Source organism: Tauraco erythrolophus, chromosome 20 (assembly GCF_009769465.1).
Source record: "Tauraco erythrolophus isolate bTauEry1 chromosome 20, bTauEry1.pri, whole genome shotgun sequence".
Classification (NCBI taxonomy): domain Eukaryota; kingdom Metazoa; phylum Chordata; class Aves; order Musophagiformes; family Musophagidae; genus Tauraco; species Tauraco erythrolophus.
In genome coordinates this window covers 4,467,695-4,487,678 of record NC_141484.1, presented here as the reverse complement: position 1 = coordinate 4,487,678, position 19,984 = coordinate 4,467,695, and the positions used below count along the sequence as shown (strand labels likewise).

At 37.7% G+C, this 19,984-nt stretch overlaps 1 protein-coding gene across 2 annotated transcripts; it reads left to right on the top strand.

Moving 5' to 3' along the window:
• Positions 1-521: 521 nt before the first annotated feature.
• ATAD5 (ATPase family AAA domain containing 5) lies at positions 522-17,828 on the top strand. 2 transcript variants are annotated; one of them, XM_086623996.1, is made up of 23 exons: positions 522-590; positions 1,526-3,303; positions 3,672-3,759; positions 4,350-4,514; positions 5,048-5,186; positions 5,597-5,681; positions 6,128-6,309; positions 7,118-7,275; positions 7,582-7,735; positions 7,983-8,276; positions 8,453-8,549; positions 9,422-9,504; positions 9,603-9,748; positions 9,864-10,014; positions 10,463-10,633; positions 11,651-11,769; positions 12,665-12,758; positions 12,976-13,040; positions 13,960-14,140; positions 14,877-15,061; positions 15,349-16,175; positions 17,312-17,476; positions 17,659-17,828. In XM_086623996.1, the coding sequence occupies exons 1-23, from the start codon at positions 522-524 to the stop codon at positions 17,735-17,737; spliced, it is 5,475 nt and encodes a 1,824-aa protein (XP_086480122.1). In that variant the 3' UTR covers positions 17,738-17,828. The 2 variants fall into 2 exon arrangements, with proteins under 2 accessions (XP_086480122.1, XP_086480121.1); XM_086623995.1 differs by having other exon boundaries at positions 14,874-15,061.
• Positions 17,829-19,984: the final 2,156 nt, after the last annotated feature.

The following is a 19,984-nucleotide window of genomic DNA, read 5'->3' as shown; positions in this document are numbered from 1 at the left end:
CGGCGGGCAGCCGGCCCTGCGGCGGCACCGGAGCGGCTGCGCGCGGAGGGCGGCGCCGGCGGGGCACGTGCCGCCGGAGAGCCGCGAGCCGCGAGCCGCCCCGGCGCGTGCCGCCGCTCAGCGCGAAGTTTGACCCTTCTCGCGTCCCGTGCGCCCCCCCCCCGCCGGGCGCGAAACCTCGCCCGACAGCGGCGAATCAGCGGCGGGGCGTGGCTCCCCCGGCACGTGACCGCGCCTGCAAAGGAGGGGGAAGGGGCGGGGCGACCGGCTGCGGGCCCGCGTCACGTGAGAGTGGAAGCGGACCGGCCGTTGGCGGGGCGGGCGGGTCACGTGGGGCGCGGCGGGCACCGCCCCCTTCCGCGCGGAGGTCCGAATCTCGTTCCGCGCGCGCTTTTCTGCCCGCCTGGCGCTCGCTCCTGTCAGGCGGCGGCGGCCACGTCGGGCGGGGCGGGCTGCTCCATGGCGATCGCCCGCGCCTCCCGCCGCGCCTGAGGGCTCCGCTCCCCGCCAGCAACCGGGGCATGGTGGGCAGGGTCGCCGTGGCCGCGGCGGCCGCCCCCCTCCTCCCCGAGAAAGACGGCGACGCTCAGGTGGGAGGCGCGGAGGCGGGCTGAGGCGCCGCGCCGGGAGGGCGTAGCGGGGGGATGGCGGCGGGCTGGGGGTGCGGGGCGCTTGACACGGCGCGGAGAGGTGCGCAGCGCTCCCGAGGAACGGGCGCCGGGTCGGGCAGCCGCCGGGCACCGGGCCGGGCGGCCGCCCGGCCCGGTGCCCGGCGGCTGCCCGACCCGGCCCTCGGGAGCGCTCCACAGCCCAAGGGCTACTGTGTCATGACACACCTTGTTGGGGCACCTCAGCGGAGTCCCCGGTAGCTTTGGGAAGAAGCGTTTTTCGGTTTTAGATGGTGTGATTTCAGAGAGGCCGTTTTTTAATAACCTAGGAGAGTTATAAAAGCCTTTGTGAGCCGTCTTTCTTGGAGTTTTACAAATAAAAACCTTCCGGTTTATGGTTTGAGTCATGAAATATATGAATTCTCTTGCATTCGTGTTCTTTAAGTGTTTTTTAAAGGTGTAGTTTGTTCTTAAGATGTGTTAGGTGTATACAGTAGGATCACACATCCAAGCGATGTTGGAATTCTCTGTTAGGTGCTCTACAAACGCTCTGGCAAACATCTCAAGGTAACTAATAGATAGATCATCCAGATGGAAGCGTGCTTTCTGAGTTCTGGTGTTATGAAATCTCTGCAGAGCTCTTCTGAAGACCTTGTGGTTTTGGTGGTCTCAAATCTACGGGGGATTTTTTTTTTTTTTGAAATGGCAGAATCTTTATTTCAAGATGAAATAGCCTTTGAAAACCTGGAGATAAAGCTGATATGCACACAGTCTTAGTGCATCGACATGAGGTTTTTATCCTCTAAAAAAGTACTGATGTCACTAACACATACTGTAGATATTGTAGTGATTTATATTACCATACTAATTCATCCTAAGTTTTTAAAAACTAAGATCAATCTTGAACTTTTTTGTAGCCATGCAAGAAACGGCGAGAGGAAGATGCTTCTGTAAAAACAATCACGAGGTATTTTTCACCATTAGCAAAAGCAGTGGATAAAGTGTGGTCACCACCAAAGCCCAACAATATATTAGATTATTTTAAAAAGACGTCTGCAACTGAGAAAGCTACATTACCAGTTGTAGCTGGAGAAAATAAAACACCGTTGATTGCTGATGACAAAGACTGTAAGTCACCTTTAAAGTGGAAGAGGAAAGGGAAGAGAATTAAATTAAATAATAAGCTAAGAAAGATGAAAGAACCTGAGAACGAACATGAAATACAAATTAGTAGTGACGACAGCAGGGAAACAACCCGACTGAAAGAGGACAGTAATGATTTTATTTCTACTTGTACTGTAGTTGACAAAAAACGTGCAAAACAAGTAGCGGAAGAAAACATGCAAAGAGAGAACTCAAATGCTGTCATCTACAGAAAAAATGTGAAGAAAGCTGGTTCTGAAATAAATGGATCAAAAATTAGGATGAAATCAAGGAAAAGGAAACACAAAGTAAGTATGGATTTGTCTGAAAGTTTTTCATCGGAAAACCAAGTGAATGAAAAGTGGAAAAAGGAGACAGAAGACAAGAAAAAAGCAATCTCTCCTACAACAGCAGATTGTGACCCTGCTATTAGTGACTGCAGTTTTGAAGTTCATGCAGATGATAAGACATCGCAGGTAAATAACAGTATAATAACAGTGTCATTTGAGGACTTCTTGAAGAGTCAGGGAGAAGATAACACAGATCATGTTGAAGAAGAGACAAAGCCAACAACGGACAATTCTGCTACAGCAAATGAAACAGACAAAAGTAATAGTATTAGTGACCCAGAAAAGTGTGAGGAGTCTCAACAGCTACCACTTAGAACAGTAACTGTCCTTGCACAAGTTCATTCCATTCCCTCAAAATTAGCTCCATTGCGTAAGGAGCAAAAAGGCTCTAGGAAAATAGCTTCCATTTTTTTGAAGCAGAAGGGATGCCTAGGGGAAAAAGAAAGTAGCCCACCCCTCTTGGAGAGTGACCAAACTGAACAGGTTACTCAGAAAAGGAAATCTAATGTAGTTATTGAAGAAGAAGAGTTGGAGCTAGCTGTACTAGAGACTGCAGGGTTAGATTCTCTGAAGCCAAAATGTACTCTGGAAGAAAGGCATCAGTTTATGAAGGCATTTAGACAACCAGCATCCAACATAATAAAAAGTGGGCTTAAAAAGGCACCTGGAAAACAAAAGCAAGCCATTGGAAAGTCTTCAAAAGAGAAAGAAGGACCTGAAGGTGACATTGCTTCAAATAAAGGATTAGAAAGCGGAGTACCAGAAGATTACATGGACAAATACACACGTTCTAGTCCTGGAAACAATAGAACTAAACTCAAAAGACCTAGGAAGTTTCAGAAAAAAGGAAACAGAAGAAGAAAGGCTTCAGAAACTAAGGAAACGCATGTGTCAAATACTAGCAATTACAATGAAGATGAGGATTCGGGAGGTAACGGCCTTACTAACACCTTAGATGTAAGAATTTCATCAAGTCCAAAAGTGAATGAGTTAAGGAGGAGCTTAAGGCAGAAGAAAATCAGAACATGGAAAAACGTTACACCTAAAAAAGACAGGATTAGAAATCCCTTTTCTGAAGAGGAGTTAAGTGGCTGTCCTTTACAGGCTTCTACGCCAAAGGCGAGCAAGCGATCCTTGAGGAAAAGCAACTTGTATAAAGCTGAGGTGATTACCGTGCCCTTCGATGGAAGCAGCCCCATAAGGTAAACATCTTACAGTGTGTTCTGCTCTTTTGCACTTTGTTTTCCTGCAAGTATTTCAAGAGTAAGACATTAAAGTAAGACTCTTAGAGCAAGACATGAAGAGTAAGACAATTACACATTGATTGGAATGCATGCCAAAGCTGCATGAATGCTGGTCAGGGTGAATAATAACACAGAAGAACCAAACTTGGCTCTATAAATATGCTTGCACTAAAGACATTAAAAAAACCCAAAGAGCAAAAAAAGCTAACCACCAATTGGGGCTTTGCTTCTGTTTGCAAAAAGCGTTTGAAACACTTTTGAACATGAGATTAACGTTTCCGTTTATTAAAAAGTAATGATTTCATAATACTTTTTTCCCTAATTAGAATGAGGTTTACACGTATCAACGCAACTGCAAAATCAAATAAAGCTGAAGCAGTGAAAAATGAAGAGTTGAACTCCAAAAACATGAAGGTAATTTATGTAACAGTTTGTGTTTCAGTATTTTGCAATTGACTGTATGCGTGTAATTGTGTTAATGTTCAGTATTGTGTGACAGTCTAGTGTAACACAGTGTGACAGTTCTCAGATGCCCTGTGGAAAGAGACTGTTGCTGTGATTTATGACAGAATTTGAGATAGTTTCTTCTACAGTTATTGTACTTTAGGTTTTAAAGCATGTTCTGTTAGTGTAAATCTACTTTTCATAACAGAAAAATCCAATAAAACAGTATGCCCATGTTCTGCAGGTTCTCAGGATGGGACACAGTGTTTGGGCACAGCAGAACAGCTTAGGCTTAAGAACACCACTGCCCGAATTTCATTTATTCTGTGGGCAAATTGGAGGATCCCCTTGTAGGGCTCTCACTCCTCTTTGAAAAGTATTTATATCATCTTGGTTAGCTCCTTCTTTTCATCCTTTCATTTTCTTTTTGGTACAGATAAAATTGAATAAAAACCATATGCTTTTATGAATGTGAAAAATTGTATTAATATGTGAAATACTTACGGAATGTATTGCTGTTAATTGCTAGGTATTTTGATTCTTTTATGCTTTGTTAGCAGATAAGCTCTACTTCTAAAAATATATCGAAAGCAAAACAGCTGATCGAAAAAGCAAAGGCTATACAGCATAACAGGTCAAAGGTTAATGAAGACTTACCAGCTCCTGTGAGGCGCTCATCTCGACAGCGAGCTCTTGCTGAGAAGAAAAAATTACAAGAAAATGAAGTAAGCCTGTATACTTTGTGGGGGGGGGGAAATTATTTTGATGTTTTTGGGATTTGGTTAAGCAACAAAGGTGTTTCTTATCTTGCAAGCGTTTATTTTAAAGGATCAAATAAGGTAGATACCTATGCAGTGGTACGGTAAGTGTCAAACAGTAAAGTAAATGCCAGGCATAGACTGGAAAGCTCATCCTAACGCAGATCTACAACATGCAGCAGATAGTCATGATTTAAAGTGACTATTTCTCCTTCCTAATGGACAGCAAGGTAGGTGGTGTTTCAAATGTCATGTTTTAGACATTTAAATTCAGTTGAGAGTCATTCTGGCCTTTGTTTATATATACTGGAGATATTTTGCTATGTACTTTTTCTGTGTAAACAGTAATAAGAGTATTGTATAATCTTCAAATTATATTTGCTAATTTCTAAGCTCTCGAGCAGTTTCTTCGTTTTTCTCAGTACTGATCACTACATTGTATTGTTAATAAAGGAGGAAAAGTTGTGTTTCCTTTCTTATTTTATTTGCTTTCCTTCTAGGAATCAGTAGTAATTTTAGATTCAAGCCTGAGTAATGCCACTACTACAGTGCAGAATGTGAAGCAAAAGAATCTTCGGAGCTTAAATGATGTTTTGGGGAAAAAGTCTAGCAACTTGAAGGTTGCAAAGAACTCAAATGGTAAGTGGGTTTTACTGAATGTGTTTAGTTTTTATTACAGTTATCGACTATTTTAACTTTATAAAATAAAGTTGCCTTTGTAGTACATTCATCTTCTCATTTTTTATATATAATACTCTGAAATATACTTTTTATTTTTATGATATGAGTGAATAGCACAGAGGTTATTTACATGTGCTGCTTTGATTTTTATTAATTCAGGGAAAACCGGTTGAAAAACTGCCAATATACCATGTTTTGTTACCTTCTAATTTAAAGGAGTTTTTTTTTATTATTAAAATAGTCAGCTTTCCCTTAAGAAGAGGAGATTCCTTAATGTTATTAAATGGAACATACAGGTAGTGAACAGAGAAGCGAGGTTAGGATCCTATATCGGTGCTAATCTAATCAGGATTTATTTCTTTTTAAAGGAAAACTGGGATATCCACCTTCCTTCCTAGGGAGAAATGCTCAAAACTCTGCAGGTGAAGCAGTTGTGATCTTTGATGAAAGCAGGTCGGTTTTCAAGATTGCAGTTGCTTAAGAATCAAAATCTATTTCAAGGTTGCAAATCTAAATATGCTTATTGAAATGTGCTCCAAATGTTGGGTCAATTTGTTTACTGATAAATGTGTTAATCTGTTTGCAAAATTTTGGGGGAGTTCTTCAGCCATTGTTGAGCCATTTTTGATGTTTGAAAGTGTAGTTGATGACTGATTAAAAAGAACTCCTAAATTGCATATAAAAATACAAAACTGAAGAGGATTATTATTTTTTTAAATTATAGTCTATAACACAAAATCTAAAATTAAATATAAACTTACTACATTTAAATTAATATTAGCAGTTCTCTCAGACTATTTCTAACTCCTGTAGAAGTGAATGTGATTAAATTCTGCTGTAAACCTTATATAGCTGGTAGTACTAATGATTTTTTTTTTTCATTTCTATTTTCATTAAAGCCAAGATGCATCTGAAAACTCTCAAGATGATGATCAGTTCAGAGCAAAACGTGAATTCTTGATGAGTGGATTACCAGAGTCACTGAAAAGACAGATTGCAAAGAAGGCAGCAGCAATGGAAGCATACTCTCTTGCCAGTTCATGTTTTAAGACTGTTGTCCATGTACAGCAGAAGGATGACTGTAAGCTTTTTTCAGCCATTGTGTAAATGTATATAATGATTTCTAGTAAATCCGTGCAGAAAAGAAAAAATCTGAACAGCAGAACTTACTATTGTGACTGGAATAACTGGTAGTTCCCTCTTGTTTTGTGTCACAGTAAGAAAACAAAACTTACAAGCTTCCAGTGCAATGTTTTTCAGAAAAGTTTTTCAATTTTTTGCAATTTACAAATTAAATTGATGCTAAAGTAATATATACAAGGATGCAAAATTCTTAATGTTTACTCAAAAAAGTTAGTCTTTCAAGTTCCAGTTTGGAGAATAAAGATCATGTTGGACTGATTGGGGCAGAAACCATTTCCTTCAGACAAGGGCAAAATATTTCTCAAAAGAGAGAACAGCCCATTTCTTCCCACTAAATGAGGGGATGTGCTACAATGTTCTTGTGAAAGGGCATGACAGAAAAGCATAAGGTAGAATCCCACTTAGCACAGTTTCTGTTGCAAACCAACCAATAAAAACCCAAAATCCTTGTTGAGCCTCTGTCCTACAGAGACTCCGTGAGGGTACAAGTTACTACTTAGAGCAAGCAGAGCCCAGGAGCAACTTACTGGATGCAAAAATGTGCAAATTCTGCTTGTGGGAGGTGGAATTAATAGATAAAAATTTGATGCAGTGTTAGTTAAATAAGCTTGTCTTTGACATGATAAAGGTGTGGTGAAAAGAGGATTTACTCTTATTTATTGTGGAATGGTTTTGTCTGTGACTGTATCTCTGTTTTGTTAACAGAAATTTCCTCTTGTTTTGTTTTGGTGGGGATTCTTTTGTAGGTTATCCAATGTGGAAACTGGAATCACCATCGTGTCCTATATTAACTAAGCTAAGGAAACTGAATACTGAAGTCACTAACGTCACAAAAATCACTCTGTCACTTGGTGAATTTTCCACTGTGAATTCAAAACTAACTGGAAACTGTTCTGCACCTGTGGTTAGTACTTTAAAACGGGGGCTTGTGTTACAAGAAAAAGGAAAAGAAAATTAAAATTGTTTTTTACTTTTTAGGACTTTTGTGGTTTTAAAAAATCCTGTAGTATGAATCTTGTGTTAGCTCTGGATTTTTTTTTTTTCCTTGTGTATGATTTACCCATTCTGCATTGTAACATTAGACAATTCTCAAAGCTTTCTGTTAATCTCTGGCTTTAAAAAGACAGCTACCAATTTAAATTATGCAAAACTGTCATTGTTGTTCTGTGTAACGTTTTCGAGTAATAATTTTTTTGTGTGTGTGTTACAGCTTTCTGGCCACCGACCAGTTTTTCCTGATACATTCAGGAAAGATTTGCTAGATGAGATCATCTCTTCTAATTCTCAATTTCCTGTGAGAAAATACTTCCACAAATTTCTGAAAAAGCAAACAGAACAGTCGGTTTTTGAAAACAGTACACGAGGTTAGTAATGTACATAGGGAAAAATAAACAACACACTTGCGCTCTCTCTGGCATAAAAAGGCCACTTGAAATTTCCAGAAATGTTTCAGTGAAGGAATACTGTTGTTGGAAATAAATCGGTCCTCACTTTTTAGGTCATTTTGACCAAATTCTTCAAATGTGGCTTAAACAAATGTATGGTTGTAATAGACATACCTTGAAATTTTAAAAGGATGACTTTTTTCTTTTTTTTTTTTTACTCCATTAGCAAGCAGAGATGGCAGTGCAAATTCTGAGGTCAATCAGAAACATTCTGACAATTGGAAGGAAACTAAGAGGAAAAGAAAAGAAACAGAAGACCACAAATCAAAAAGAAGAAAACAAATTGAAGATACAGAGACTGAATTAAAATCCAGAGTTTCCAGAAACATTATTTCTCCCATATCTGGAGAAAAACAAGCAGAGACGGGACAAGCTACTCATTTGGGAAAAAACAAGACCCAGAAACCAGACGTTATGATCGAAGACACCGAATATTTATCAGAGCCAAATGCATTTTCAGGTAACTGCATTTCCTGTCTGATTTTAATTCTCTTTGCATTGAGGGAATGTGTATGTGATGTATGTCAGCTTTCCACTGTGATGAAAAAAATCATATCTAGTCTTAATATTCTACTAGATTTGACCAACTCTTTTGCATGAAGAACTGTTTAAAAATGGATAATATTTTTTGTGCAGGTATTGAAAAGGAAGACATGCTCTGGACAGAAAAATACCAGCCTCAAGATTCCAGTGAACTTGTAGGAAACAAGAAAGAAATTGAAAGGCTGCACAGGTCAGAAGTGGAAGCAGGGATCCATTCTTAAACTAACTCAAAACGTCATAGTACTTAATACGCTCAAAGAAGCAAAGTCAATTATTTTACACTATGCTTGAATAACACTTACAGAGTGTATGTCTGTGGCCTTTGTTTTGGTTTACTTCCAAAAAGTGCAGGAACAAATTGTCAGTTGGTGTGAATGATCTTTTGGTCACAGTTTCTTTTACAGTAACATCTCAGTGGCTTGTATGTTATGGTACCAAACAAAACACACACGAATTGCCACATTAGGCTGTGGGATAGAAAGAAATACTTAAGTAACTAATGCCCTTACAATTTTAGTAAAAAACTTTTTTTTGTTGGGTTATTTAAGCTTACACACTATGAATGAGAGATAGCAAGTTACCAGTTCTTTTCTGTACTTCCCTACAAGCATGCCTGGTCCTGATCCTGATGCACTGCCTCTGCTTTTGACAGTAATTTAGCACTCAAGTCCATCTAGTATGTTATGCTTTCAGGTAAATTTTCTGTATGGATTTAAGTTATTGTTGTGGCTCTTATGCAGAATTTAAAGATCCATCTAACAAACAACACTAAACTATGAATGATAAAGCATTTTCCACAGTTTAAGTAGTTATCCAAATTACTTGGTTTTATACCAGTCAACTAGTAGAACGAGAAATGCAGAAGGAATCCTGTTTTACAAAAGAATCAAACAAACCCTGAACAATTTTTTTTTCTTTTTTAAATCTGAAGGGACTTGATAAGTTTCTGAGAGGGATAACAAGTGGCTGATGTCCACTAGTTTTATGTTCTGTTCCATCTGAATTTGGTTTGTTTTATTCAGCAGTAATTTTTATTTTTTGTTCTGTTCCTTCCTTTTATAGTTGGTTAAAAGAATGGAAAAAAAGAGCCGACTGGGAAGAAAAAAGAAATCAGAAAGGGGAAAAAGAAGACAAAGAGCATGAAGGTGCTGATATAAATAAAAATAATACGTATAGCTTCTCGTTGTTAAAGTTGGCATAAAAATTACATAAATCCTTTCTTTTCTTTTAAATAATTCTACAGATTCTTTGGACAGCCTTGACTTTAAAGATAATAGATCTGATATCACAGAAGAGACTAGCCTTTGCAACACTGTTCTGATAACTGGCCCACCAGGAGTGGGGAAAACTGCTGCAGTATATGCTTGTGCTCAGGAGCTTGGTTTTAAGGTTTGTGGAGTCCTTTCCTCGGTGCCATTTTTCTTATTTGTAACTAGTGATATGAAAAGCATTGGTAATACAAGACATCCAAAATTATTTTTATGTAAATTAAATACCATTGCAGATATTTGAAGTCAATGCCTCTTGCCAGCGTAGCGGTAGACAGATACTGTCTCAACTGAAAGAAGCTACTCAGTCTCATCAAGTGGACAAAAAGGGCGTTAATGCACATAAGCCTTGCTTTTTTAACAGCTGTAGCAGCACCAAGTCACCAAGTAAGTTTCATGGTTACATCTGGGGTTTATTGTTTGGTTGGGTTTTGTTATTTGGTTGGAGTTTTTTAGGAACTGAGTTCCCAAAACAAATTTTAGACATCAGTTTTTTTTAAAAGATAGCAAATTTCAGCTTATCTGGTCATAATAAGAAATGCTCTGTTGGTTAACACAACTACGTACCAAATTAAATAATGACTTTATCAAAATTACTGGCTCTTGGTTATCTTAAGTTGTTTCTGTAGTGGTGAAGTACATGCTATGGCACTTGAATAGGAAGTTGAACAGAAAGCATTCTCTATAACAGGAGAAAAGTAAAATAAGCAGAAATCAGCACAGTAAACCTGTCCTATACCAGGTACAAAACTGGGATTTGCTCTAAATTTTCCTCAGAAATGTCAGTTTGAGATTACATTTCCAGCTTAAGTTTAATATATAACATATCTTGCAGAAAAAGTGTATTCTCCAAAGAAAGTTATTTCACCAAGAAAACCTCCACTGTCACCAAAAGGAGCAGGATTAAAACGAAGTTTGCCCCCTAAAACACTTGCAAACTATTTCAAAATTTCTTCCAAATGTAAAGGAAATGATGGAGCTGTAACATCTCAAGGGAAAAAAAAAGGTAAGTATCACCATTTAATAATTAGTTGCCTTTGGAGATGGAAAAGCTACACTGTACTACTCTATGTGTGGAGAAAAGAGCAGAGCACATTTATTACGCTCCAGCTGCCAGCAAGAGTTAATGCATCTCAGATACCCTTAACTACACAGCAAGTAGTCATTACTCGGTGTTACACAAGACTTAACCAGGGTACAGACTATCTGAAGTTCAGTAGGCTTTCCTTAGCTGTTTAGTTTTGGTTTATTTCCAGAGCATTTAGGTAAGAGAAGACAAATTAAAATCTGTCTCTAGAAAACCACTCCTTTTATTACCTCAGTGCCTGTTTCGGGTTAGTGTGGAATGGTCATTGTGCTAGGTGAAGGGGGGGGGGGGGGTGTATATGTATATATTTTGATATGTATAGATAGATAGATATCTCAAAATTACTGTTACAGAATTAAGAGGTCCTGTAAAGCCAATAAGTGTTTGATTACTGACTGTGGATTTTAGTACATAGAAGGGCATACTGAAATTTTTGAGTCTCTTAACATTGGAAGGTATATTTCCAAATGTTTCATGGCATCAGAAACATTTAGGTTTTTAGAAAGGAGCTAATATATTTGGACAACCACTGTTTTTACACAGACAGTACAGAGGAATGCATGAGCAAAGTGCTGGATTCAATTGGAGAAATCAAGCCTAGTCCTTGACTTTTCAGGCAATCATATTGCATTGTCTTGAAGAACTTGTGTCTACTCCCTGAGACATCATAGGTCACAAACAGGTTAGGTGCAGAATTAATTTTACAAATAGTCAGCCCTTCACTAAGCACAGTTCAATTCCCAGCAAATTTGTTACAATTTTTTTTTTAAACAAGACATCAGAGAAGGATGTAGGTCAGATTTCTAAGTTTTTGTATCAGTGTAGATTTTGATAAGCAGTTTCTACATGGGGTATTTTTGAAACCAGTGGCTAGAATGCATATTAAATAGTTTCAGTCCTTCTTTACTTCCTGCTCAATTCTTCACCCATCTGCAGGAACTACTCAGAATTTACTTGAAGAAAAGAAAGGTGCTCAAATTAAGTCAATAAACGAAGAAGTAGAAGGAGGAGAACACAACAGAAAAAGTGCAACATCTCTCATTCTTTTTGAAGAGGTAAAAGTCATGTGAAATATACTGATGTGAGCAATATGTCGTTTCATTATGTTTAAACAATTTAACCTTTATTTGCCCCCCTTACTCCTTGAGACTTCTAGGTAGATTCAAGTGTGAAGATTATCAACTTATTAAAAATCAATTCAATATTTAGTGATTTTTGCCCTCATTAATACTTTTTTACTCATGGATCGCTATTTTACAAGGTTATTTTAAAAGATAAAGAAACTGTCATCTATCAACAGTTCACTACTGGAACAGTTTGCGGGATTCTGCTAATTTAGTTCCTTTGATTACGTCAAAAGTGTTGGTTTATAATTTCACACTTCTTGCATGCACTGAGACACTTTAAAAGTCACCGTTAACACCCCAGTAATTACAATATCTAAGCCCACATTAAATTCTTCTTTTCTTTAACCTCTTACTCAAAAACATCTTTGAGTCTTAAACTAAGAACACAAAACTGCAGCCAACAATGTAATTTAGTAGATAAAGGAGGCATAGCAATGTTGCTAACTGTGGGTTGATCCTACTGATCACTGGTGCAATTCTATTAAACAAACAAAAAACCAAACAAATTTCAAAAGGCACTTGGATGTGGTTGTGGGCAACCTGCTCTGGGTGACCCAGCTTGAGCAAGGGGGTTGGACATGTTGACCTCCAGCCTCAACTAGTCTGTGAGGTTTTTTGTAAGCTTCGGCCCAGAGAACTGGTGGAAGCGATGAGTGCTAACGAGTGCACTTTACCTGAAGCACGTATGCTGTCACTGCCCCTGCGTGCGCAAGAAACGTGTGTTGATGCTGAGCCTTACTCAGTTGTTGGCAGTATGATGCATTCACAGCCTGTGGCTATTCTTCGAGCTATTGATGTTTTGCACCTCGTTTGTCTTCTGTAGGTAGATATAATATTTGATGAAGATGCAGGGTTTCTAAGTGCAATAAAGACATTCATGGCAACGGCAAAGAGACCTGTAATTCTTACTACCAACGGTGAGTAGCGTGCGTTACAGACAGAAGAGCTTCTTTTAATAAGATGGTTTAACCAGTGGTGGCTGAGTACAGCTCCTCAATGTAAAATTAAATGAGTAGAGACCCTAACGCGAGTATTTTAGTAATTGAACAAAGATATTGGCTGCTCCAATGGGTAAAGAAAATCATTCGTTTTGAACATAATGTCGTGACAGTTCACTGATATCTCTTTACATAGATCCAACATTCAGCTTAATGTTTGATGGCTATTTTGAAGAGATCAACTTTAAAACCCCTTCCTTGGTAAGTCCGTGTTTGGAAATGCACATACATCCCAAGCAAGGAATTGTCAGCTGATTTAAATTTGAAATTTAAATGCTGGTCTAGGTTAGTATTTATCTGCTGTAATATATCTGTTTCATCAGAAGACTTTTTTTTTGAGGGTTTATACAAGGATGTGTAGGATGTATTTATCTTTACATGCAGAATATTTTTTTACTAGCATGGAAGATTTATTTTCTTAACCATTTAGTATTTCAGAGAATTACAATAAGAACATCACTTCATCACTTAATTTAGTTTTTAGGAGGTAGTAAATAAGTTCATGGATGATATATCTAATAGTTTTGATCTGAAGGCTGACTATACCGGTATTGGTTCGTTAGTTAAAAAGTACAGGAATTATTCTAGAAATATTATGGATTTTTCCTTTAATGTAAACGCTAGTATTATGTCTAGCAAATAGTTTTATTTGCAGCTATGTATTATATGGAAAACCTAAATAAATGGGAATCAGAGTTAACTTTTGAGAAGAGGAACTTCTTTAGTGTGAAATTGAAAATCTTTTGGACTACCAGACAATTGCAGAGTTGAAAGAAAAAAAAAGAAAAACTTTTAAAGTTAGTATAGTTCACTAAAACCTGCTCACTGGTGATGAGAAGCGAGGTGTACGCGGTTTCAGGAACATAAGCAGAGTATGTGTGTTTTGTTTGTTTTGAATGAGTTGAATTTCTAAATTGAGCTTAATTCTCTGACATAGGCTGTTTAGATTCCACTTTTCTGTAGAGGTTTTAATTAACTGTAATCTAATTTAATAAACTAATCTTCTCTATTAAAAGGAAAAATGTACTGCAAGCATAAATAGAATAATTTGCTTCTGTGTGCCTTACTGCAGTCTGATTGTAGGAGCTGTTTTCAGTGGTCTCTGTCTAACTTTGTTTAGATGAACGCTGCGAGCTATCTCCAAGCGCTGTGTCTGGCTGAGAATCTGCGAACCGATGTAAAAGACTTAGCTGCTCTGTTAACCACCAATAACTGTGATATCAGACAAAGTGTTCTCTACCTACAGTTTTGGGTTAGAAGTGGAGGTGGATGCTTGAAAGACAAGCGTGTGGCACATCATGGTAGGTTGATTTAATTTAATTTAAAAAAAAATATCTCGTGAATTTGGTTAAATCAAAACCATTCTTAGACATGTATGAATAGATGGTAACTCTGTGAGACTCCTAAACATTTGTGTAGGGTTTGGGGCAGGGTTTGTGGCTACTTCAAAGCCTGGTATATACACATAAGGAACTAAAAGTTTAATTTTTATTGCACCTGTTTATTACCCATCATGTGGTACTTAATTATCTCCCTTTCCTCTTCTGAGTAGAAAAATTGGGCAAATCAGGGAGCCAGTAGTAGTGTCCCTTCAAGTCAGAGTTTGTAGTTCTTTTATCCATTTAGCTGAGTTGTAGATAGTTCACCTAGAAGAAGCAGGACTGAAAAAATGGACAGGTAGCAAGCAGGCAGCAAGGATAAGAACTTGGTCCCAAAAGATACAGGAAGAATATCCTCAGCAGGTGTGGGTGTGTGAGACAGCGTGTGAGTGAGAGACTAGTGAGGCATAAAAGGAAGAACAGACTATTCCTAGTGGCTACTTGCAAAGAAGGGAAAGTGGGCAGATTGGGAACACTTAAAAAAAATGGAATGAGGAGGATGGATGGGGATGACTAATTTCAGTTGCCATATTCATTCAGAACTGCAGCAAGAGGCAACAGTTCCAGTATCCTTTATAAAAGGAATCAAGGCAAAGAGAGGAAAAAACATTTCATTATGCAATTTTTTCAAGTAAAGCATGTTATCTTTGTGCAGGAGGAGATGGGACGAGTAAAGGAGATCACGTAATTCCTTCTGAAAAGACTACTGATGACAAGGTGGATTTTCCTCAAGCTGATGCACATCTTCAGGAGTTTCCAAAATGTGATACAGGCTGCGTAGAGACATTGCTTGGCCTTAAGAATATCCTGTTGCCTTCAGAAGATTTGTTTACATTCCTTAAGGTATCGCCATAGTTGACTAGCTAATATTTGAATGATTGCCAGATAAACGAATAGCACAGACCACTATGAATAGCATCTTCTTAGAAGCAAATCTCTTGAAAAGGTTTATCGTAGAAAATCAGGGAATTCTGTTGTTAGTAAGCAAAATCTGAACTGGGGCAGTTTCCTGCAAGCAAAACAGTCCCTCACCTCATAAACAGAAAGCCAGGAATATGAGATTTTCTGTAATAACATTTTTATTTAAAAAAAAAATATATATTAATACATTGTTCACTATTATTTTACAGCACAAAATCACAACCATGGAGAAATGGAATAAATTGATGCAGCTTCTCACAGAATTCCAGATGAAGAAAGTGGATTTTATTTATAGTAATCTTGAACTTATTCTTCCCTTACCAGTGCAAGTTCTTTCAAACCAATCTGAAGCCTCTAACTCTATGCTTGAAAGGACTACTCTAGTTTCTTTGAAAAACAGATCTACTAACAGCTACTGCTCTGGAAAAAGTAACCCTGGAAAAAAGTCTAAAAAGACAAAGAGCCAGAAAAGGCTTGATGTATTGGATGATAGTGACTTATTTGATACCGAACTGAACTATTCAGCTGAATTAATAACTTTGCCATCAGATAGTCCTACATCATGTGCTGAAGTGAATAAAGAGGAATCAAAATTGTTGATGAATAAAGAAGAAAAAGAAACTAAAACCTCAGCAAATGAGAAAAGGTCTGCTCTTGGTTTTCAGTGTCTGAGTTCACTGACTGAATTTGTGGAGAACATGTCTTTCTTGGATTGCTGTGTAAACGCTAACGCCAAGGAACCACTGGAGTTTTCTCAAGATGAAGGATTTAATTGGACAAATGGCAAAATTAAAAATGGTCTTTGTGATGAATTCAGTATAGAAAATACTGATTGGTGGACTTCCCAGAGCTGTAGTGAAATAAAGGCAGCCGTTGAAGCACTCAGTTTTAACAAATGTTCTGTTAGTATTTCACAAAACTTGGAATCCTCTTTGAGTACCAGTAAAACCCCTGAAAGTGACCAGCTGGAGGGACTTACTTTGCATATTTCAAACACAAGAAATTACGTGTCCTTCAGTCAGTCGGCTGATTCAAGGTAAGACTTTGCTAATATTTCTGGAATATGATGCAGTTATTTGTCAAGAAAAGCATTTCTCGGGATGTAGGACTGTTTCAGATAGATAGTATCCCCATTCAGACCAATGTGAATGCTGTCAGTGTGTCTCAAAATGCTGGAACACTTGTTCACTTTGCTTGTATAAACTAATTAACTGCTTGGTCAGCTCTGCCAAAAGTGGCTTTTCTTGTCTGAATAGCCTGACTATAATGCTGTTCAGAAATAGCAGCCTTAATCTAGTCTATTTAAAAATGAGCAGACAAGCACCACCACCACCAAAAGAATAACAAAAACCTGAAGGAGTGGCTTTTTCAAGACAGACAGGTGGGCTGGACTGAATTCTGCAAGTCCTAAACATGCAGATTTTTCATCCGGTGCCTGGTCATTTTGAGCATGTATTAAATGCATAGGTGTTGCTTGATGAAGACCTAACAAAATTCAGAGCAAGGTTATTTCAATTATTTTTTGTAGTAACTTATGCTAATGAAGAATAACCTTTAATATATTATAAAAGATCAAAGAACACATTGCTGCTAGCCCGTGTGGATGTGAAAGATTGTCATCATACCTGCAATGGCCGTCAGAAGGCAATAAAACCTGTTCAAGTGTCTGAACAGGATTATTTCTGTGAGTCAGTACCCAGAGGAGCCATGTCAAAATGCATCCAACCTGTGACCTAGTCTGTCCAGTACCGGAGTTATACATTGGATCTGATAGTGACTTTCTGGCAAATACCAGCACATGATGTTTTTTTTGTTTTTTGTTTTTTGTTTTTTTATTTTCAAAGACCGCAGATGCTTTTGGTTACATTGTCTGACGGACGTACTAAACCTCACATATATAACTAGACTGTGAAGACCTCCCCAGATTAGACTCATAGTTAAGCTAAGGCCAGACAAACTACTGTCCCTCATCTTTCTGTCTAAATGCAGCTTTGTGATGCTGTGTGAGCAACACACCATCAGAAGTTGTGGGCATCTGATCCATTGGGACACAGGTTTGGACATCAGGATGTTTAACAGAGTTTTAAACCAGTGGATCTGATGTTAAAGGAACAAAATAGAGACTGCATGTTTTTTAAATAAGAAACAATAAAGATTAATTCTCCATTTTAGCGTTCACAAAAAAGCACAGAAGAGGCTGGCAGTCATCAGGACTGTATTTTCCAGAAGCCCTTTAAACCTGGGCAATAAGCAAGCCAGCGTACTGGAATACCTCCCTACTCTTCGCAGTATCTGTAGGTCTGAGAAGCTTAAAGAGCAAGGGAAGACTAAAAGAAGGTAAGTTTTGATTTTCCTAAGTCTTGCTATATTTCAATATTCGAGGCAGTTAAGAATTTTAATATTTTGTCAAATAATTCTAGACAAGAAAGGTGAACGTTTGCCTCTCTAAATAATAAGTGTTGCTTCAATTTGGAAATAACATTTTCCCCTCATAGTCACTTTTACTCTTTTTTTTATAGGTTCTTGCATTATCTTGAAGGGATTCATCTTGAAATACCCAGACAAATGATAAATGGTCTGTCTTTGGACTTCCCTTAGAATTGCTAACACCAGAAATATTTTGTGCCTAATGGTGGTATTCTCACCATAGTATGATTATTTTTTTTGTACCACATTATTTTATTGTATATTCAGAGCCATTTGTATATTTAATTTCTATAAGTATTTAAAATAATGTATATAGTTATTGTCATGATATTGCTCTCCACAACTGAAACGTGGGTTGATTTGGTGCTTGTCTAATAAGTGCATTTATGATATTAAATGCAAAAACTAATCAATGGAGACTACTTCATACTGTCTTTCTCCATAATTTGCAAGAAGCAACTGTCACAACTTCAACAGCAAAGTTGCTTTTTTTTCTCAGGAGACTGTTTTATTAAAATAAGCTTGTTTCTTTCTGAATTTGCAGTTCAGTGTTAGATAACCCAAGGTGGGAGGGGGCACAGAGAGGATGCAGCATGTCTCCTGAAGTGTAAATGTCTTAAAACAACTCTTCACAATAATGACTGGCTCACAAAGCCCTTACAAAGCACAGGGCCTCGATGTATGTGTCTTTGGATCCATCAGATTCATTTCATTCTTTACAGCTGTTGGATCTGCATGTTAGTCTCCTAAAAAGGTAGAGAAATTATTACTGTAGCTCAAGATGGACTCGGAGATTAGGCAAGGTTTTGTAAATAACTATTATTCCAGTGTTACTTTGGTTTCGGTAATATTTAACTACTTCTAGTCTTGTATATTGTGTTCTATTTTTATACTTCGTTTTGTATTTGACAAGACTTCAGCCTGATTATTTGTGATTGAATCTGGTTTTATATGACAATAAATTTGTGAGACTTTGCTACAATTCTGAATATCTCTGTTGTATGAAAAGTAATACTCCTGAAACTTAATATTTTCAGTCCATAACAATGATGTTTAAGGGTTTTTTAACTGGAAAAACTTCAACCATGTACTTTTCTGCCTTTATATTGCAGTTAGACTGTTTCTCTTCCTCAAACTGAGTCAGGATGGTGCCATGCAGTGGTACTTCATTTACCACAATGTTTTTGCAATAATAAGGAAGGCAATTTTATAGTACACTCTGCTCTCATATTTTTCATGTCTTAAAGATGTTCAGGAATGAGAAATATTTATGAAAACAGTAAATTATTTCAAACTTCTGCATTGTAGATAATAATGTTTATATCTTACTCTTCAGTAGCCCAGAGTTGTCAAATAAGAATGAAATAAAGTGGTGGCTGTTAAAATCTTAATGGGTTGTATTGTTGTGTCAATGGTCTAAGCACCTCCTGTACATTTTTGTAAAATAAATAAATACTTTTTTAAAAACAAACAAACAAAAAACAACAACAAAAGCAAAAGTATATCTGTTCACTGCTTTATAAAGGCAATCTCAATCTAACTAGATTACAGTGGGGACCTATATAAATTGGAAACAGGATCAATAAAGTATTATTACTTTAGGAAATTCATGGGTAATTTAAAAGCCATAAAGTAGAAATCAATAGGAGACAACTTACTTTCTTTGAAGTCAACTCTGGTTCTAATAATTGCCTTAAGATTTTTCTTTTATTAGAATCTTCAAGCTATGGTTTCCAAAAGGAGTCTAAGCAGCAAGGTGGAATTCAAGTGTTTCACTTCTTGGTAAGATACTGGTGTGCAATTGCCCCGTAAAAATGAGTCAAGCTAGTTTGAATGAAAGATATCCATTTCTGATGTTTGATTTGAACTGTGATAAACTAGCAACTTGGAATTTTTATGCATCAAGTATGAGCATCTCTTGTATGCTAGAAAAAATCACGTGTCTATGAAGGACGGGCTGGTCTTGAGGAAGAGAGATCTGGGGATGGTTTTGATTAACTCAGCTTAAAAGGAAGTGCTTCACAAGATCCATTCCAGTGCTGCGGAAGTCTCCTGCCTTTGATTCAAAATGTTTTCCTGCAATAGTTTGGGCCCTGCTTAGAAAAAAACACCTCTTCTTCCAACGCATAAATACCAGCTTCGGGCATCTTGAGAATCACTAAAGATACCTGGAAAGGAAAAAGACAAAACCTACGCCTGTGCTCTACCTAAACAAAGAATTCAGTGAAACCAGAAGTAAAAAAAAAAAAAAAAAACAAAACAAAACAAACCTGGAGTTTCACAATGAATTACTAGGTGTACAATAATTGAAAACAAAAAGCCAACAATCATGTTGTTCTTGTTGAAATCTCAGCCAATTTCAAGCTTTTCTTTCTTTTTACTGTCATTCCAGTATTGCTTTCTAGAATGCAAATGAGG